We start from the raw sequence: 19477 nt of genomic DNA, 5'->3' as shown, positions 1-19477 counted from the left end.
TTTGGAGGTTTGTGCCAAAGGACATGGGGATGCTGGGATTGAAAGGAACCGGAACTCGATGCCTTTTAAGTCCCAGATGTAGCACAGGCACACAACTCCCAACACACCATCAAAACCCCAGTAGGACTTTATTTAAAAGAAAGGCAAAAAAATAAAAAAATAAAAAATAAAATAAAATAAAAATAAAAGGAAAAGAAAAAAGAAAAACCCCCAAAACAACAGAGAAGTTACAAAACCACACTCCCTCCCCACCCTATGTGAAGTCCCGTGGGTTCCTTCCCCATCCCGTATCCCCACTCAAGCCCACGCGTGGGCCTTGGGAGTCCTGTTTCACTAACAGCTCCTCTCACCCACTGTGGAAGCTGAGATTGGCCCCAGGTCTGTACAAAGCTTTTGGCAACAATGTTCTGTCCAGGGCTGGGAAGCCAGTGCGCTGGGGCTCACCTCCTTTTCTAGTGGCAAGCAGAGCGTGGAAGACCTAGGCAGACAACCCTACCATTTCCGGGTCATGGGAGTTCAGCCCTCTAAGCTCGTGCTCCCTGGGATCCCTATCTGCCCAGCTTCCGCCTCCCATTCTCTGCTACACCCCCCCCCCCCCCGTTCAGTCCAGGGGACAGAAGAGTAGGTGCCAGGGCCCCTCAATTATGCCGGAGGCGTCCGTCTTTGCCAAATGTGCTTGAGCCATGGGGCAGGCTGGGCCCACGCGCAGCTCTACGGGAAACACCAGATGGGTTGGCGGGGACAGGAAGGGGTGAGGGGTTTCCAGAGCCTATGACAGGGGAAAAGGGATCAGTTGTTGAGGAATGCCCCCCTCCCAACCTCCGCTTCCGGGCCCCCTGCCCAGTGGCCTTGTAGTCCTTAGGGGAGCAATTCCTGTTTGCCAACCCCACCAATCAATATTGCTCATGCTGAGCCATGCTTCCGGATGGGGGCCTATACGTTTCCGGTCAAGGCTTCTCCCACCTCATTTCCGCTTTTGCTAGTACTGACCTGTATTCTGGCTTGGAGGAAATTTGACCTTGGCCAGAGGCAGTGAGACCTTTCCCAGATGTCTGACACCAGGGGATGGCCGACCGAACACTGGCATCCTGCGGTCCGAAGTGCCCTCCGAGGGACGGGGCCCCAGCAGGTTTGTCTTGGGACGAGACAGCTGTACAGTTGGAAAACAGTGAAATGGAATGGAGAGATGGCCAGTTACAGAACCCAGCTCTAGCTATTTCATCAGGCTGGGGAGAGTTGTGTTTCAGGTCAGGGCCTCAGGGCCCTGGAAGTGTCCTGTAGTTTATGGAAGGAATTAGTCCTCCCGCCCTCACCCATAGGAACCGGTACAGACTGCTGCTTGCCTCACCCCTTGTCCTGTGACCTCAAAGGACCGAGACCTGCGCTTCCTCCTTTTCGCCTCCAGTGACTCCTCCCTTTTCTTGCCGAGGCTTTTCTTCTGACCACGCACCCAGGGCCCAGAGCCATCACCTTGAGGTCCTACCGCCCGGGTGGGGCCCTCGCCTGTGCTGCTGGATAGATTGTCCTCGCTGATAGCATGCTGCAGTGTGGGGCTGGGCGGCCGTTTGCAGGCCAGTGGGCCTGGTGGACGAGCATCGTCAGCCTCGCTCAAGGAGTGCAAGGACAGGCTGCTGCGCTCTGTGGCAGGTGCCAGCAGGTGGCGCCCTTCCGTTTCCAGGGCCCTAGAGCGCCGCTGGGCTGCCTTCACTGAGATACACTTGGTCCGAGTCAGGATCTCTTTCCTCTCTGCAAGAGGAAACCCCAAAGTCAACCCAAAGTCAACCCAAAGTCAAGGCCACACCCCATCCTTACAGGTCAAGGGTGAACAAGAGCCAGAACCCTAACTTGCTAACTCTTTGAGAAACTTAGGGCACTCCCTCAGAACCTTAATTTAATTTGTAAGTGGGATTGCAAACTGAATACTCTGGGGCTACTTCAAGGATCAACAGGATGGACGGCTATACTGGTGTCATAGGCCTGTACTCTTAGCGCCTCAGGAGACAGAGGCAGGAAGATCAAAAGTTTAAGCCTGGCTGGACATAGTGGCGCACACCTTTCATCCCAGCGCTTGGAAGACAGAAGCAGGCAGATCTCTGTGAGTTCAAGACCAGCCTGGGATGCATAGTGAGTTCCAGGATAGCCTGGGCTACATAGTTAGACTGTCTCAAAAGAAGAAGAAAAGGAAGGAAGGGAGGAGGAAGAAGAGGAAGAGGAGACCTTCTTACACAGGCAACTTAGACCTGACTCAAGATAAAAAGTGAGCCAGATGGTGGTGGCACATGTTTTTTATTCCAGTATTTGGGAGACAGAAGCAGGTGGATCCCTGAGGACAGCCTGCTCTACAGAGTGAGTTCCAGGATAGCCAGGGCTTCACAGAGAAACCCTGTTTCAACGATCCCTCCCCACCACAATAAATAAATAAAATAAAAAAAGGATAGAAAGTGAAAAGGGCCTGGGGTATAACTTAGGGGTAGAACACCTGCCTTTTGTGCCTGAGGCCCTAGGTTTAATTCCTAGTACCCTCCCCCCGCCCCAGAAAATAAAACCCCACATATTTTAGACAGTGGGTTTAGCCTATCTGTCCAGGGGGCAGGGATGGGTCCAGTTAGAATTTACTACTGCAATTATCCGGTGGGAAGGGGGGTGCCATGTAGCCCCATTCTAATTTCTTGTTCCACCCCGTCTTCCGTGTGTCCCTGAGCAGAGGCTAATCCTTCTGATAGAGCTACTACATAGTGGGTGTGCCTTCTGCAGGGTGGGAGAGCAGGAAGAGCTTCAGGTTTTGCAATCTGAGTAGTTTGGCCAACTCAGGCAACAGGGGGCAGGGCATCCGAGGTGACAGGCACACTCACCTTTATGGGTCAGAGCGATTTCTGACAGGTTCTCGCTGCTGTCTGGGGAAGAATTGATCTGGCTGCCCAGGCTGTCCTGTGGTGGGGCCTAGGGGGAGTGGAAGACCTTGAAGCCAGCAGGGACTCCACAGGGCACTCGGCCAAGTTGGTGCAGCCTTGGGGGTGAGGGTGGGGGTGGGGGTGGGGGATTCAACCCACTGCTCACCTCTAGGCACCCAGAGCTCACCTCCTGGGTCACTAGGCTGCCCACCTGGATGGGGGGAGGAGTGGGCACGGAGGAAATCTTCACCTGCCAGGCCCGGGGACTGGCCTTGAACGCATGGTAGGACTCACTGCGGTTGGCAGAGGAACAGGAGGAGGCAGCTGTTGACCAGGCTAGTCACACCAAAGTCCACCCCCACCCTAGAGAGAGAATCCACAAATCCTGGCTGCAGACCCATGCATGCCACAGCCTTGCTGCACTTCTGGCTCTGGCTTTCTCACTGAGCCCTTATTGGAGCTGACAGCCCTCTCAGACAGGGTAAGTGGTTATCAGGAAAAGTCTCACCTGTCTGTGCCCAGGGGGGGTAGGGTGTTGTTTTGGGGGTGCTGGGCCTCGGAACTCAGTGTCTTCACACTCTCCAGGTCAGAGTCTGGGGTCAGTGTGGTCCCTGCTGGAGTGATCTTGGGCAAGGAGCTGTCCTGTGTGTGTGGTGGGGAAGGGAGAAGGCAATTGGAAGACTAGGCCTCGGACCAAGTAACAACACAGAATGACCAGGGCTATAAGATGGGGGAGCCCTAGAAAGGCACTGGGCCTATGCTCTGAGACCCCATCAAGCTGGGGTCCATTAGACAGTCTCAGTGGCACAGCTCAATGGCCTGGTCCCCTAGAGCATCTAGGTTCACTTTTTTCTTGATTTTTATAAATTAATTAATTAATCCATCTATCCATCCATCTATTGTTTGAGACAGGATCTTGCTGTCCAGACATGGCTGATCTTTCAATCCTCCCGCCTCAGCCTCCCAAATGTTGGGATTAAAAATACCTTAAAAAAAAAAAGATGTACTTATTTATTTAATATATATGAGTACTTTAGCTGCATGCACACCTGCATGCCAGAAGAGGGCACCAGGTCACAGTTTAGACGGTTGTGAGCCACCATGTGGTTGCTGGGAATTGAACCCAGGGCCTCTGGAAAAGCAGGTGGTGCTCTTAACCACTGAGCCGTCTCTCCAGCCCCACTTAGGATATCTTATCTCAGATGGCCAGTCCTGACCTTGTGACCCTATGTGGGGCACAAGTGCCAAGCTGGGCAGTGACAGGCAGGAATGGGGGACCTAACCCAGGCTAGGCAAGGCAGAGGGTGAGAAAGAGAGAAGGGGGAGGAAAGAAGGAAGAGAGGAAAAGAGGGAGGGAGGGAGAGAGACAGAGACAGAGGGAGACAGAGATAGTGAGAGACAGGGAGACAGACAGACATACACACACCCACGCACAGAGAGAGAGAGAGAGAGAGAGAGAGAGAGAGAGAGAGAGAGAGAGAGAGAGCGCGAGCGCGAGCGCTCTTGGAACTTGACTTGTTTGATGGGATCCCCATGTCAGCCAATTTAGGCTGGCTGAAGCGCCCACCTGCAGGGCCCTGGAGGCCACGCGGTCCATGATAGTGGCCCGCTCCAGGCTGCCCTCCTCCAGTTCCCGAAGGTAGACTTCGTAGAGTTCCTCCAGGTGCCGGGGGACCTCCAGATTGCAGTCTGTCCGGAGTAAGGAGAGATGAGGGCTCCGCGTGGGCCCTCAACGCCTCCAACAATGCCCCAGACCCGTACGGGGTGGGGTGGAGTGGGGTGGCGTGCTACCTTCGATGATCTGCCGCTGTCCCTGGATGATCTCTTCACAGAGGCTGCGGTGCTGCTCCAGGCGACGCACGGCCTCCCGGCGGTGGCGTAGGGCGCTGTCGCGGAGCAGAGCGTGCGACTGCATCTCGGTGTTTTCCACCTCCAGCTCGTGCACTCGGCATAGCAGGCTGAGCACCTCGCGCTGCTCCTCCGAGCCGATGCGCCGCGGCAGCGTCTCTTCCAGGCGCCGGCCTCGTGTGCGCAGCTCCCGGCAGCGCTGCTCCAGCGCCAGCTGCGGGGAGGGTGACGCGGGTCAGCACTAGGCCACTCCCACCTGCCCATCCAGGCTCTGGTCTCAGGCCTTCTTCTGGCTGATACTCTAAGCCTAGGTAGCCTTCAAAACTTATTTTGGGTCTGCGCGCCCACTTAACCCAATGCATGCCCTGCAACAGCCCTTATGCCAACACAGAAAGTAAAAACCTGTTATTATATTGACAACCACGTTCTTAGTTCTTGCTTTATGCCAAGCATTAACTGTCTCCAGCGACCCTATTGGGGCATCACCATGGCTCCCTTTTTAGACAGAGATGTGAAAACTTGTCAAGGTCGCCCAGGATTTGTGGCCTGAGCTCTCTGGTCTCTGGTCTCTCTTCCCCAGCCCCCTGCCCCGCCCCCCTTCTGCCACCCCGTACACCTTCTGCTTGCGCAGCTTCTTCTGTTCGCCCACCAGGGCGGCGATGTTTTCCCGGGCTGAGGCCACCTCCGCTGGCTCCAGGTTATCTGGCTCATCTCCTGTGTCTGAGTCCTTCTCGCTGTCATCTTTGGTGTAAGACTCCTTCCTTCGCTCCTCCCGCCACTTGAGAGCCCGACGTGACTTCTCATGCTCCCAGCTGCCAGCAGTCCCCGCCCCCAGAGAGACACAAGATTCAGACCACGGGGCACAGCGTTGCGCTTATGCTCCAAGGGTCCTCTGTGCCAAACCTGAACCTGAGCGGGGTCCTGAGAGGGACCGGGACAGGGGGAAACATACCCGGCGATGGTGAGTAGGTGCCGGGAGGTGTCAATCTGGACTTCCATGGCCTGGTTCTCCAGTTCCAGCAGGCGCCGCCGAACATCCATTTGCTCATGAAAGGCGCTGATGAGCTGCTCCCGCAGCTGTCCCATCTCCACCTGCCCTTCCTGCCCGCTGTGTAGCTGTACCTCAGCTGTAGATAAGGAGTGAGTGGTGTGAGCAGAGGGGCCAGCTCAGGCCGACCTGGGGTCCTCTCCCCCAGCTGCTTCCCAGATCACTGCTCCCGCTTAAAACTTGTGGAATTCCTCTCCTGCCATATCCCGCACCCACGACCACCACGACGCGTCTTCAGACTGCGGCCCAAAGATGCCTCTGGCTCTCCACGTCAGTTGAGGTTCTGCTAGTTCTCACGGTACCCTTGTGTCAACTACAGAAAGGTGTCCCTGTTTCTCTGAGGTCTTTTAGAAAACCATCACAGCAAACACGCAAGTCTCAATCAATGATTGGTACGCCTTCTACGGCCCTACAGGGCAGCTCCCATATAACATCCTCACAGAATCCCACCCCATCTCCAGCTCTGCAAAGGAAACAGTGTGGCCCCATTTGACAGGGGAAGGCTCCAAGATGTGTGAAATAATTAGCTCGAAGGCTATTCAGCCAGGAGGAGCCAGGGTTAACGCTACCTGGTCCTAGAACCTCATAAGGCCACCAGAAAAAGGCTGCTGAGACCAGCTCCAGCCTCCAGACCCACGGGCCCATATGCATACCTTGGATATGACGGATGTCACCCCGGTCCAGTTTGCCCCGGGCCTGGCCCCGCCCCGCCTGTTGGTCGATCTTGCACTTGAGTCTCTGGATCTCCCCTCTCAGGTCAGCGATGATGCTGGTGTACTGAGCGATGTGGTAGGAAACATTGAGCAGGTTCTGTTTCACCTGCAGGGAGGCCAGGATGAGGGGGTACAGTCACCCCCAGGATCTAGGCCTGCCTGTGGGACATTCCTTTCTCTTTCTTCTACCTCCCCCTTAAAAAAAAAAAAAGATTAAAAATTTTTTTTATCAGCCTGGCCTACAAAGTGAGTCCAGGAAAGTCAAGGCTACACAGAGAAACCCTGTCTCGAAAAACTAAAAAAAAAAAAAAAAAAAAAAAAGAAAGAAAGAAAAAAGAAAAGAAAATTTTAGTTTATGCATATGGGTATTTTGCTTCCATGCATCTATGTGCAGCACATGCATGCCTGGTGCCATGGATGCCCTGGAACTGGGGTTACAGACAGTTGTGGGTGCTGCCATGTGGGTGCTGGGAATTGAACTCGGGTCCTTTAGAAGAGCAGCCAGTGCTCCTAACTGCTGAACCATCTTTCCAGCCCCTTTCTTTCTTCCCCTTTGCCAGTTCTTTTCAAGGACAGCCATGGTCTCCTTGCCTCCATCATCACAGCCTCCTATCACACCTGCACGTCTCTGGTAAATCTGTAACCCTAAAAGTTCCACCACTCCTACGCTTCAACCTCAGCGGCTCGCTGTTGCCTAAGGAACCTGGCATTGAAGTCTAGCCACTCGGATTCCTTTCTGTTTTTTTTTTTCCTCCCGATTTTATCTTCTATGTTTACTTCATGTGTGTGCATGTGTGCCTGTGTGGGAGTACCTCCGTGTAAGCGTGGGTTTCTGAAGAAGATGTAAGGTCTCCCGGAGCTGGAGTTACAGGCGTTCCGTGCCTGACGTGGATGCTGGGATCTGAGCTCAGGCTCTCTGGGAAGAGCAGCAAGGGCTCCGAAGCATTAAAACCATCTCTCCAGCCCCATTTTTTTTTTCCTGTTTTGGACTCTGTTTCTGCATGAGTGTCCTGCTCTAGTCAGGCAGTTCTCCTCCTGCTCATCCCATCCTTACATCTCCTTTTCCTGGCTTGCCTCAACGCCTACTGTTAGCATCTGTTAAAGTAGTTAACTACTATTTTTATTCTATTATTTATTTACTTGGGTTTTCGAGATAGGGTGTCTCTGCTTTATCCCTGGCTGTCCTAGAACTCACTCTGTAGACCAGGCTGGCCTCAAACTCTGCCTACCTCGGCCTCCTAAGTGCTGGGATTAAAGATGTGCGCCACCACTGCCCAACCTTTTTTTCTTTTTTCATTTTTTTAAAGATAGGGTCTCATGTAGCCCAGGTTAACCTTGAACTCACTGTGTAACCAAGGACGACCTTGAACTCCTAATCCTCCTGCCTTCCCCTTCTAATGTCAAGATGCAGTATTCACTACCATGACAGGATAGCTTGCTTCGAACTACCCAGTCACCTGGGTATGATGTGGCCTGTCCCCATGAAGTTCCTGGAGGCTGCATGACAATGTTGAGAGAATTGTAGATATTGAAAAAAGATTCAAGGGCTGGAGAGATGGCTCAGTGGTTAAGGGCATTCTTAATCTCTCCTTCAGAGGACCCAGGTTCAAATCCCAACACCCACATGACAGCTCCCAACTGTCTGTAAGTCATGTATGTCTCACACAGACATACATGCAAGCAAAACACCAATGCACATAAGATAAAGGTAAATAAATTTAAAAAAATATTTTAAAAACAAGTTCACTTCAAGCCGAGCATGGTGGCACATGCCTTTAATCCCAGCACTTGGGAGGCAGAAACAGGCGGATCGCTGTGAGTTCGAGGCCAGCCTGGTCTACAAAGCGAGTCCAGGACAGCCAAGGCTACACAGAGAAACCTTGTCTAGAAAAACCAAAAAAAAAAAAAAAAAAAAAAAAAAGATCACTTTGAAGTTAGCCGTTCTTCCTTCCACACCTGCACAGGCTAAGACTTCCTGCCTTACCAGAGAACATGATTTTGATCATGGGCTTGGACACCAAGCCGACTCGGTGTCGGTCTCTGTCCTATTCTCCTCTATCTGTGACGTCACTTTATGCCCTTAAGCTTCATTATCCTGAACTGTAAGGCAGGGAAGCTGTAACTCCTGCCTGGTCCTGAGGTCAGATGGGACGGCCTGCTACAGTGCTCCGAGAGGCCCTGTGTAAGGGAGCCTTTTATTATGACTATGGTGATGAGACGCCTTGGACACACAGAAGTCTGAGGAAACCTCTGAAGAGGAAAGGACAGTAGAGGGATGGAATGGGGGCAAGCCCGGAGTGAAAGGCAGAAGACGGCCTTTTGGCGCCAAGGACTCCAGGCAGGCAGGCGCTGGCTGGGGATGCAGGGGAGGGTGTGGAGTGATGTTGGCCTGGGTAACGGGGTCAGTGCTGAAAGAGTGGAGTGGCTGGCAAGGATCCTCTCAAGACCTTAAATCTCAGTCCAGGAGGGTGTGCCCAGAGGGTAGACCAAGGGCCCTTACCCGAGTCCTAATGTTCTTGGCTCTGCCGGCGTAGGTCAGGGTATTCCGGGACTCCTCAAAGGCAGTGCTCGCTGGACTGATGTGGGCGATCATCACGGTGCGGCTGTTCCCCCCTAATGAGTCCTGGAGGGACAGGGATGTGGCTAGAAGGCAACCACAGCTTCCCCAAGGCTGTTTAACACACACACACACACACACACACACACACACACACACACACACACATGCACGTACACACATGCACACACTCTCGCACAATATGAGCACACGCATACGGTGGTTATTTTCAGATATCCCCCACTTTGCTGGCAGGCCTTCATAAACCACGGGGCCTCTGCTGGGATCTTGTTTTCAGAGCTTACAAAGTTTAAGCCTCCGGGGAAATTCCTTAACTGGTCTGTGCCTCCGTTTCCTTATCTGTAAATGTAATCCTCCTAAGTCACAAAGCCTCTGGGGAAGCTTTAGGGCTGGTGGGAAGAAGCCCTTGAACCCGGCAAAGAGTGGGCACTCACTGATACGTCTATACCCGAAGGGGCTGACCATCACAGAACCCCCAAATCTAGGTGACTCTCGGTTTTCTTTGACTCACAGCCCTGGGAGGGAGTCCTGGAACAGCTCTGGTTCACTTTCTCTACCTGTGCTTTGGTTCGAGAGTTGCCGGAAGCCTAAGGAATATCTGTTTGCAATCAAGTTTCAGATAAACAGTTGAGTGAACTGTCTTAGCTTACGGTTGCCTCAAGTATGGCACGAGGCATACTGATGTGTAATGTACTTGGTGAGTCATCTGAAATCCACGTGGGGACAGCTGAGCTTCATTTCTTTCTTTCTTTTGTTTTGTTTTCGAGACAGAGTCTCTCTGTGTAGAATTGGCTGTCCTAGACTCACTTTGTAGACCAGGCTGGCCTCGAACTCACCTGCCTCTGCCTCCCGAGTACTAGGATTAAAGGTGTGCGCTACCATGCCTGGCTTTCTTTCTTTCTTTCTTTCTTTCTTTCTTTCTTTCTTTCTTTCTTTCTGAGCTTCTTTTCTGTATGGCCTGGTGGGCCCACTCTGAACACTAGTGCCCAGGCCCTGCTTGTTCTGGTACCTTCAGCAGCCGGGTGAGTTTGCTGTCCCGATAGTTGATGTACTTATTGCTGCTCTTGTCACTCAGTGCGTTGATGCAGTTGCCCAGGGCCAGCAGGGAGCGGTTGATGTGGGCCCCCTCCTTCATGCGCTGGCCCCGGTTCTGTGTCTGGGGAGACAGCAGGGATGCAACTATAACCCAGGGGAGTAACCTATGACAACACCCCGAAGATCCTGGCTATAGATCATGGCCTCTCTCCTGAGGTCCCTGAAGGTAGAGGTGACATGGCATGGAAGGAGGCTTTGTCCTGCCCTCTCCCCCTCCTCTCTTCCCTGAGCAGCCTGTCCCTTCAAGATGTCAGAACCATTGCTCAGCCCTTCACTCTAGGAACTCCACTTATCCCCGCACCCACCCACCCACCCACATCCTCGAGACATCCCCACCCCCATCCAACAAACCTCTCCCTGACGTCCCTCCTTCTCTGAAATCTGGTCTCAACCAGAGCGAAGCACCATCACCCCTGCTCCTCTGCCCATTGCTTCCCTCTGGGAAGCCCTGCCTCCACGGTGCCCTTTGAGCAGGTCTTACCTGAGAGGCACGCTCTGAGCCAGCCAGGTCAATCATGAACAGGCGGCCCTGCCGCACCTCCTGTAGGATGTTCTTGACCCGGCTGCGCTGGCGCACAGCCACCTGGAGCACCGCGTGGGAGCGGGAGGACGTCCGATTGGCCGCTGTGGGCTCCTGTGTCCTCTGCCGATTCCCCTTCATCAGCAGCTGCATGATCTGGGAAGGAGAGATGGGGATGATTGGTGAGGAGCCTGCAGAGCGGAGCCTGGGCAGTGGTGGGAGAGGTCCAGCCTATTAGCTTCCCAGGGTGCGCTAAGGGGCCTGGGCGGGTCTCTCCAGGCAGGTCCCTGTGTACATGGGGAGGCTGTGTGGCCTGGCTACTTACCAGGATGAGTATGCTGGGGCACGATGGGGGACGCGACTTCTCTTACCTCTTCTTGGGGTGTCTCTATTGCAGTGGCTCCCTGGCCTTTGCCCCTTGTCCTACTGTCCCCTGAGTGATTTTCCTGCCCACAGTCCCTAGCCAGTGGTTGGAGACTTGCCTCCTCAGCATTGATGGTGGACACTTCGGTGATTCCGGCCACCTGGATCACCCCTTTGGAGTCCTCCCTCAGCTCCAGGTACCCCAGGGCTGGGTTCAGTAGGTCTCGGATCATCTCATTGTAGATCTGATGGGATAGGGTGGAAGGTAGAGGGACATGAAGGGCAAGAGGTCCAGGCTTGGAGCAGCTGAGTGGTCCTCTCCTCCTTAAGAAAGGAAGGACTGCCGGGTGGTGGTGGTGGTGGTGGCGCACGCCTTTAATCCCGGCACTCGGGAGGCAGAGGCAGGCAGATCACTATGAGTTCGAGGCCAACCTGGTCTACAGAACGAGTTCCAGGACAGCTACACAGAGAAACTCTGACTCAAAACAAAACAAAACAAAACAAAACCCAAACAACCAACCAAACAAACCAAAATGAAAAAAGAAAAAAAAGAAAAAGGAAAAAAAAAAAAGGAAGGAAGGACCACGTTCTTCTGCTTGTTGGACCTCAGGCCCTGTGAGAGAAGTCCTAACTGGGGGAAGCAGGTCCTTTACACGATGGTAGAGGCTTCAAAGCCAATGCAAGAGGCTTCAGAATCACCTGGGGCTCCCCCTGCAGAGAGGCCAGTCCTGGACCAGATAGATACATGGACCTGATCTGTGCAGGACCCCTGGCCAAGTGAGGGAGCTTGGATTGTTGTTAGCAACCTTCAGGCTACTTTTCTCAGGTCATTTACCTCACCACCTCGCCTTCCTCGTCCATCCGTCATTGTCCTCCCTGCCTGCTGGCTGAGTCAACACCTGCTGACAGCGCCTCTCACTGTTCTTTCTGGGGCATCACCCTGGAGACTATCAGCTCCCAAGAGGAGCCAGATGGAGGCTGGGCCAGTGGCTTAGATAAGGCTTGCCTGACCCCTGACTTCTGTGACCACCTCTTAACCCACGAAATCCTGAATGGGAAGATATTTGCTTGAGGAAATGGGCTCAGAGGAGAGCTGCTCCCGAGGATGGTGGCTGCTCAGGCTACTGCGAAGTGTAATACCACATTAGAGCCACAGCGTCTCAAGTTGGAATCCCTGTCTGTCATCAGTGTGCCACTAAGATAGCTGCCTAGTTACTCTCTCTCTCTCTCTCTCCCTCCCTCCCTCCCTCCCTCCCTCCCCCCCTCTCTCTCCAGAGTTTCTCTGAGTAGCTATGGCCATCTTGGAACTTGCTCTGTAGACTAGGCTGGCCTTGAACTCAGACATCTGCCCGCTTCAGCCCCTTGAGTGCTGGGATTAAAGGCATGCACCGTCATGCCTGGCTCTCAAGTCTCAATTTTTAATCAACCAGGGCTAAAGCTATACACGTGGGGTGTGAGACAGCCATGCTGAGCACCCCAGGAACTGCCAGTGACCGGCTCCAGGGAGGTGGGCCACACTATCTTATATGTCTCCTATCCAAGCCTGCTGGGCACTTGCCTCCAGGTAGGACATGGACACCTCATATTCCATGTCATTGCTGGTCTCCTCGATGGCTCGGAACAGGTCATTGAGGGTCTGAACGTAGATGCCTGGCTCATGGTCCGTGCCCAGCATGGTGTATGTCTTCCCGCAGCCTGGATAAGACAGTCTGGTGGTGAGCAGGGATGGGGTCAAGGATGAAACCTTACTGGGGAAAGTGTTATGGCAGTCCTGAGCCATCCTTGAGGCTGCTCCCTCCTAGATGGATGAGGAATGGGGTCTTTGGGGGAAAAGGGACCTGGGGGAGGCAAGGTTCAGCGCATTCCCATACTCCATTCCAGACCCTTCCTGAGCCATGTTGGTTCACTTATGAGGAGCAAAGGGCTTGGTTCCCGGGGGACACAACGAGGGCATTTTGGTCCTTGTCTACGTCTGAGTTTCCTCCTCACCTGTAGGGCCATAGGCAAACACAGTGGCATTGTACCCTGAGATGACACCCTCGATGAGGCTCTTGGTGGTGGCCTGATACACCATCTCCTGCAGGGAAGATGTTAGAGGTCTGAGACACAGACAGGGCAAGACACTGGTCCCACCCCCACCCCCTCCAGGCAGGTCCTGGTTGTCAACAGATGAAGTGTCTGTCCCTGGACCCCTAAGCCAGAGGTAAGAGAATGTGGGAAGCAGAGGAAGGGAGTCTCTGCTTACACCCCTGGTGGGAGGAGGGGGGCTGGGCACCAGACTGCAAGAGGGCTCAGGACACCTGAGAAGCCTGCTCTACAGATGGCTCTCCCCACCACACCCCTGCTCTGAGGATGCAGAGTCAGCTCCTGGGAGTGTCTGAGCATCCAAGAAGATGGGCAAGATGGGATCCCCGAGAGGGTGTCCGTTTTCTGTAGTCTGTTCCCCGCCTGCTTTATTCATGCCAGATGGGCTTCAGGAATCTTCTCCCGGCCCCTGTCAGCCAGCTGCGGAGTGTCATGTGGCTACTCTATGCAAAGCGGTACGTGAGCGCTAACCAAGTGTGTTTCTGCGGAAGGCCAGGTGTGCCATCCTACAGACGTACAAGCAAGCCAGTCACGTGGTGTCAGGCCGTGCAAATGTACAGGCGAGAGGCCATGCAAGTCCTTGTGAACTTTCACAAACGGGCAGAGCTACAGAAAGTGGGTCCTTGAGCAAATGTTGGAAAAACAGTGGGCAGGATCCCCCTAAGGCACTTTCCTTGCGGGGCAAAGTGTGGCGGGCGAGGTCTTTCGTCTGGCTTCCAGGCCGTGCTCTTCCTCACCTGGGTGGCAGTGAAGTCAAAGGCCACGTCAAACAGGTATGACTTTTCCCGGGACCTGTGTGCCCGCAGGATGTCATCAGGGTCCTCCATTGGGTCCATGAGAACCACCATCTGCAAATGTCCCCAAGGGAGGAGATCACAGTCACCTGGCGTTCCCAGTCTGCAGACCTCTCCTGCCACTATCTGGTCTCTGGGCTTTAGGTCTGGGTGCTTGGCAGACAAAGCCTCTCTGACAATGAGTGACTGTTCCCCAAAGACGGTGTCACCACAAGGCAGCAGAAAATACCATGCACAGGGGTGGTGGTGGGGTGGCATCTACGGGGAACACCAGATCCAAGGCTTCTTCCCCTAACACACTACCACATGCTGTCTGTACTGGAGGAGGGACGGCAACACTGCTGGTGGTCACAGCACATCTTTTGTGACAAGATCCGGTTTGCCCAATCCATCTCCACCCGAGCCTCGCTCCATCCCATTACAGTAACAGTAAAGTGCGTGCTCCCACCCTGACTGGTGAGGAATTTCAGGCCTAGCTTGTGGAAGAACAGAGAACTCAGAACCCAGGACCTAGCCCCCAAAGCAGAAGATCCTCAACCGAATCTCTGCAGCCCTGTGGCCCTGGGGACCCTGCCTGGCCCTTCATGCCCAGCCTCTAGACCACTGTGGAACAAGGAAGGCAAAGAGCTGCTGACAGCTGGGTGGCACCTGTGAAGAAAGCAGGTGGGCGTTGGGTCCTTCCTGCGTCAACTTAAAATAACTACATCCCTGGCTAAGACCTAAAGTTAGAAAGAGAGACTGCAGGACCCTAGGCTGGCATTCCACGCCCGAGGGTGGGGCAGCTGTACTCAGTGCATGGGCTGGCTGGGTTCCTCCCTCCCCTTGTTTTAAGAACAGTCTCTGAGCCCACCCACTACACTCTGCCCAGGTCCCCGTGCGCTGAGCTGTGCTGAGGGCTCCGATCAGGGATACGAAACAAGTGGCTAGGTCCTTGCCGGCTGGGTTCCTGGTCTATGGTAGAGTGTGAGATAGGAAACATCAGAGAATACTCAGCTACTCTTGGTGTGTGTGTGTGTGTGTGTGTGTGTGTGTGTGTGTGTGTGTGTCCGAGTTTCAGGGGAGGATAAAGGGAGTAGCATAGAAGAGGACACTAGAAACACACTCTAAATCCTAGCCCTGCCTCTCATTAGCAGAGTGGCTTCATGGCCCCATGGGGACCTGCCTGAGCCTCAGTCCCCTCCCCAGTGGCGGAAATGGTGCTGTAATCTCTTTCGGGGCTGTGCAAAGCCCACGAGACAAAGTGTGTGACATATGTTGAGTCTCGGCAATCCTCTTCCAGGGAGGGAGAGTGTGCGTGGAGGCAGGGGAGGGTACGCCACTAACTGCCCTAACCCAAGATGCTGCTATCAAATGTAGTGTGGGTAAAAATAAACAAACAGAAGACAGGTTGGGAGTGGCGACATCGGAGGCTCCCTTGCACAATATAGGTGCCCCCCCCCCCACCAGAGGCGCCTGGCACCTGGGGTTCCCTAGGCAGAGTTCCCTAGGCACCAGGCTCTGCCAGACAGCCAGGGGAAATAAGCTGTCCCACGACCCTTCCCTAATGAGGCGGGGCTGCTCCCAGGGGCCAGATGGTGGCCTCAGAGCCCATCCTCTCCCAGGGAGGGAGGGATAAGGAGGGCAGAGAGGGGGTCCCTTCACCCCCAGTGCATACTGCCTTCACTCCCAGTACACACCAATGTTCAGTCTTGGGGCACACTAACATGCACTGTTTCGTTTTCTTCTCCTTCTCGATCTGTAGCCCTGCTAGCTTTGAGCTTGGGGCAACCTCCTGCCTCAGCCTCCTCCGTGCTGAGATTACAGGCATGCACCACCGCACCCCATCAACACCAGATTTTTTACTGAACCCCTCAGTGTGGATTTCTCATTATTACTCTCAGACAAGGGAGGTCAAATCCCAGTGTCTCATTGCTTGGAATTCTGGCCACTGGGCTCTCAGCCTGGTACCCGTTCACCCTCTCAACTCTCCCTAACCTCTGCTGCTATAGGGGCTTGTGGGGGTGCCTTAGCAGTTTTCATGGGCTTAATAGCCCCAAACCCCCCAACCTTGTTCCCCACTGCTCACATTAGCCCTGGGCACTCATTCAGCTTTAGGGAATATGAGGCAGTGCATGTAGGTAAACTGAGTCCTCCCTCACAAAGGGCCAAACAGGAAGGTGATTGGCTATTACAGGGCAATTAAAAGAAGGTAGGGATAGTGGCTGTGGCCCCCACTCCACTCCCCTCCAGGGGTCAGTGGGAGAGTCAGGGGTCATGACTGTTCTAAAGGCCTTGGGAATAGGCCAAGTGTGGAGAGCCATCCAGAGGTGGCAGAGGTTGGCGGTGAGGGTGACGGTGAGGCCACGGGTGACCAGCTTACATACTCAACTGAACTCAGGAGATTAGGAAGTCCTCAGTGGGTGTCCCTTTGAGTCCCCAAGTCAGGCCTGATGATTTTAGCAGGACAAGGGCCTCGGGATTCCCAGCAGGTTCCTTTCCACATCCCATGCCTCTCCCGGAATTGACACCTTCCCTTCCCCCACTGAATACCCAGAGAAGGCCTGTACCCTGGCTTCCTGCACCCACCTGACCTCAGATAGCTGCAGGGTCCCTTTTGTGGTTCTCCAGGGGTGGATGACTCCCCAGGAGACAGAAGTCTCTGCCTATCAGATGGGGGAATCCAGGTGAGCCACGGACAGACAGGCTGGGTGATCACTTGGTAGCTTTGGAAAAGCCATCCACTCGCAGGTAGCCAAAGACTAGCAGCCACTGTGACTCAGTATGGAATGACTGGGCTTGCTCCCTAGGGACTCACCTGTCCTCACACTGGCCCCTCCTCAGGGCGTCGCCCCGAAGCCCTCCATGCCTTCTGTCGGGTTTGATCTCTATCCCAGGCTATCAGCAGCCTGAGCCCAGCTCAGATTTCGGACCCAGATAAAGACAAAACCTGGCTTTGAGGACCCTGGCATGGGTCCCCGAGGGCTGCGCCAGGAGCAGGGCCAGCTACAACAACTCTCTCACCTTAAATACTGGGGTTCCTGTGGACACAGAGCCTTAAGAGGGGAGTGAACAGCATGTCCCATCACCCACCCTAACAGATGGCCTTTATGTGACCTTCAGGCATTCCCAAGCCCATATGGACACCTGGTCTCTTTGATGCCCAGATGATCCCACATCAGAGAGTTGTCATTCCACCTGCCACCATCCCACCTAATGAGGGCTTTGTCTGGGCTCCATCTGTCAGGACCCCAGCCTCCACGCCCCGCCCCAGAATACCACTGTTGTTCGCAGCCACCACAGCACACAATGGAGGCCTTGTGCCCCTTGACCAGGTGCACCACAGCTGTGCCAGGAAGGATTGGGCAGGGAGCCTGGGCTGCCATGGGGACTGGCTTGGGGTGTTCAGGCCAGTGCAACTCATCAGTGATGCACCTACCATGTGCCCCAAACATGGGAAAGGCCTTAGAGAAATAGAAAAATGAGGCCTGCCTTCTGACACTTTCAGATTCGTAACCAGGAGAGAGCTGGTGTATAGAGGAGAGACACCCCAACCAGAAGGCAGCCTGGAGGAGATGACACTAGTGTGGCTACCTTCAAGGATGAGCAGGAGGCAGCCAACAGAAGAACATTCTAGAGAAAAAACATGAGCAAGGCTAAGAGGTGCAAGGTCTCTAGGGTGAGATGCGTGGTGGAAAGAAAGCTTGGAGTTTCGCCTTTGGTCCTTCTTGCTGGGTATCCCAGCAGTAAGGACCCAGGGACTGCTGTGAGTTAAGGATGGATCTGATTTAGGACCCTCTGAATGCCACCCTGGGTGGCATACAGCGTATGTCCAAGGACATTTGCTGAGTAAGGCTGCCTTTGGAGGCAGTTTGGGGTCTACCGAGAATCACAGAAAGGTTTAGCATGTGCTTTCTTTTTCTTTCTTTCTTTCTTCCTTTCTTTTTCTTTCTTTCTTTCTTTCTTTCTTTCTTTCTTTCTTTCCCTCCTCCCTCCCTCCCTCTCTCCCTCCCTTCCTTCCTTCCAAGATAAGGTTTCTCTGTGTAGAGTGCCTGTTCTATAACTTACTATGTAGACCAGGATGGCCTTGAACTCAGAGATCTACCTTTCTCTTCCTCCTAAATGCTGGGGTTAAAGGCATGAGTCACCATACTGGGCTGGCATCTCATTTCATGTGCTTTGTTTTTTCTAAGACAGTCTCATTTAGCCCAGGCTGGTCTCAAACTCACTATTTAGCTAAAGATGAGATTACAGGAGTGTGTTGCCACGTCCAGCTTTATATAGTGCTGGGCTCGAACTCAGGACTTTGTGTATGATAGACAAGCACTCTCCCAACTGAGCTATATCCCCAGCCTGACACAAATCTTCTGTCTTAAGAGTCCACCTTACTCTTATTATGACCTCATCTTTACTGAAATATGCCTTTAAAAAGCCCTTGTTAGAGGTCCTGGGGTTACGTCTTCAACATATGAACTTGGGGTGGAGACGGGAGGGCATTTACTCCAGGCAGATGTCTGCCCAGTCACTCACTGGAAGCATCAGGCATGGGTGGGCTGAGGATGAGGGGGGTCCGTGTCCCAGAACTAAACCACTTTGCATCTAACTAACTATGCTAAGGGCACAGTTTTCTGTAGTTTGTGTCCCCTCCACAGCCCAGCCACAGGGAACACCGCATCACAGAGTGCCAGAGGGCCCAACCTGACGCTTCATGCTGCCAGTCTATGAAGGAGGCAGAGGCAGGAGGATCACAGCAAGTCCAAGCCAGCCTGGTCTACACAGGGAGACCCTGACTGAAACAAACAACAAAACCACAGCTCTGCATAGGTGGAAGGTGATATGGAGAGGCAGAAAGGACGGAGCCATCTCTGAGCCTGACCAGAGGGGTCTGCACAGGCCCTTTCTGCACAGCCTTTTGGCCATCAATCCCGCAGGATAACAAACTCACTGAAGCCACACAGCCTCATGCTCTTCCTTACATGTCGCAAACTCAAACCCAAGGCAGGTTTCTCAAGGCCGGTCCCCGCCCCCTGAAGTGGGTGTGGCCACAGTTCTAGGGAGGTGTGGCCAAGGGCACGAGGGACTCTCATGCCCTTGGCCAGGAGACTTCACTGAAGACATAGGTGGGGGATGGTATGAAAAGAAAAGCACACAGCTCACCCACCCTCCGTGTTTGTGAAAATTTGCCTGAATTTAAAGGGCACTGGCCTACACACCCCCATAGCCACCTCTAGGCTCAGCTACCCTGCAGTCCTTGGGCCTAACTCAGCAGGGGGCCAGGCAGCTGTGGGCCCTCCTCTCCTAGGTCTTCACTTTGGACTGGCTCTCAGGTCAATGAAAAGGTAACCAGGAATTCTAGAGACACTCAGAACCCTGAACTACTGTAGAGAAACGAGGCCTTAAGTTGGTGTCTAGCCCCTGAGAGGTGTCCTGGTAGAGACCAGGCTCTCTCCTGATATCTCCTGGGCAAGAAATGTTTGCACAGAGCATGTTGGAAATTTCCCCTGCTGAGCTGTGGGTGCCTTGACCAACACTGTAACTTTAGCGGGGTTCCTCTGGCCCCCCTGAT

General features: G+C 53.8%; 1 protein-coding gene across 2 annotated transcripts in view; it reads right to left on the bottom strand.

The window, feature by feature from the left end:
• Positions 1-105: 105 nt before the first annotated feature.
• The window catches only part of KIF19 (kinesin family member 19), a 28500-nt gene continuing 9128 nt past the window's right edge, over positions 106-19477 (bottom strand). Inside the window, exons 3-20 of one of the 2 annotated variants that reach the window (XM_084751154.1) lie at positions 13879-13989; positions 13046-13133; positions 12615-12751; positions 11176-11301; positions 10655-10849; positions 10088-10234; positions 9001-9123; positions 6441-6606; positions 5692-5866; positions 5356-5551; positions 4683-4953; positions 4459-4580; positions 3400-3533; positions 3079-3184; positions 2853-2940; positions 1349-1746; positions 991-1150; positions 106-769 (exon numbers count right to left, since the gene is read on the bottom strand). In XM_084751154.1, the coding sequence (XP_084607280.1) occupies positions 639-769; positions 991-1150; positions 1349-1746; positions 2853-2940; positions 3079-3184; positions 3400-3533; positions 4459-4580; positions 4683-4953; positions 5356-5551; positions 5692-5866; positions 6441-6606; positions 9001-9123; positions 10088-10234; positions 10655-10849; positions 11176-11301; positions 12615-12751; positions 13046-13133; positions 13879-13989 (2874 nt within the window). In that variant the 3' untranslated portion in view covers positions 106-638. Of the gene's footprint in view, positions 770-990; positions 1151-1348; positions 1747-2852; positions 2941-3057; positions 3185-3399; positions 3534-4458; positions 4581-4682; positions 4954-5355; positions 5552-5691; positions 5867-6440; positions 6607-9000; positions 9124-10087; positions 10235-10654; positions 10850-11175; positions 11302-12614; positions 12752-13045; positions 13134-13878; positions 13990-19477 lie in introns of those variants that run through there. The other variant, XM_084751153.1, reaches the window with a different exon arrangement.

Source organism: Acomys minous (genome assembly GCF_964271855.1).
Source record: "Acomys minous genome assembly, chromosome: 12".
NCBI classification, from domain to species: Eukaryota; Metazoa; Chordata; class Mammalia; order Rodentia; family Muridae; genus Acomys; species Acomys minous.
The sequence above is the reverse complement of the archived record's forward strand: the minus strand, read 5'-3'. Positions and strand labels throughout refer to the sequence as shown.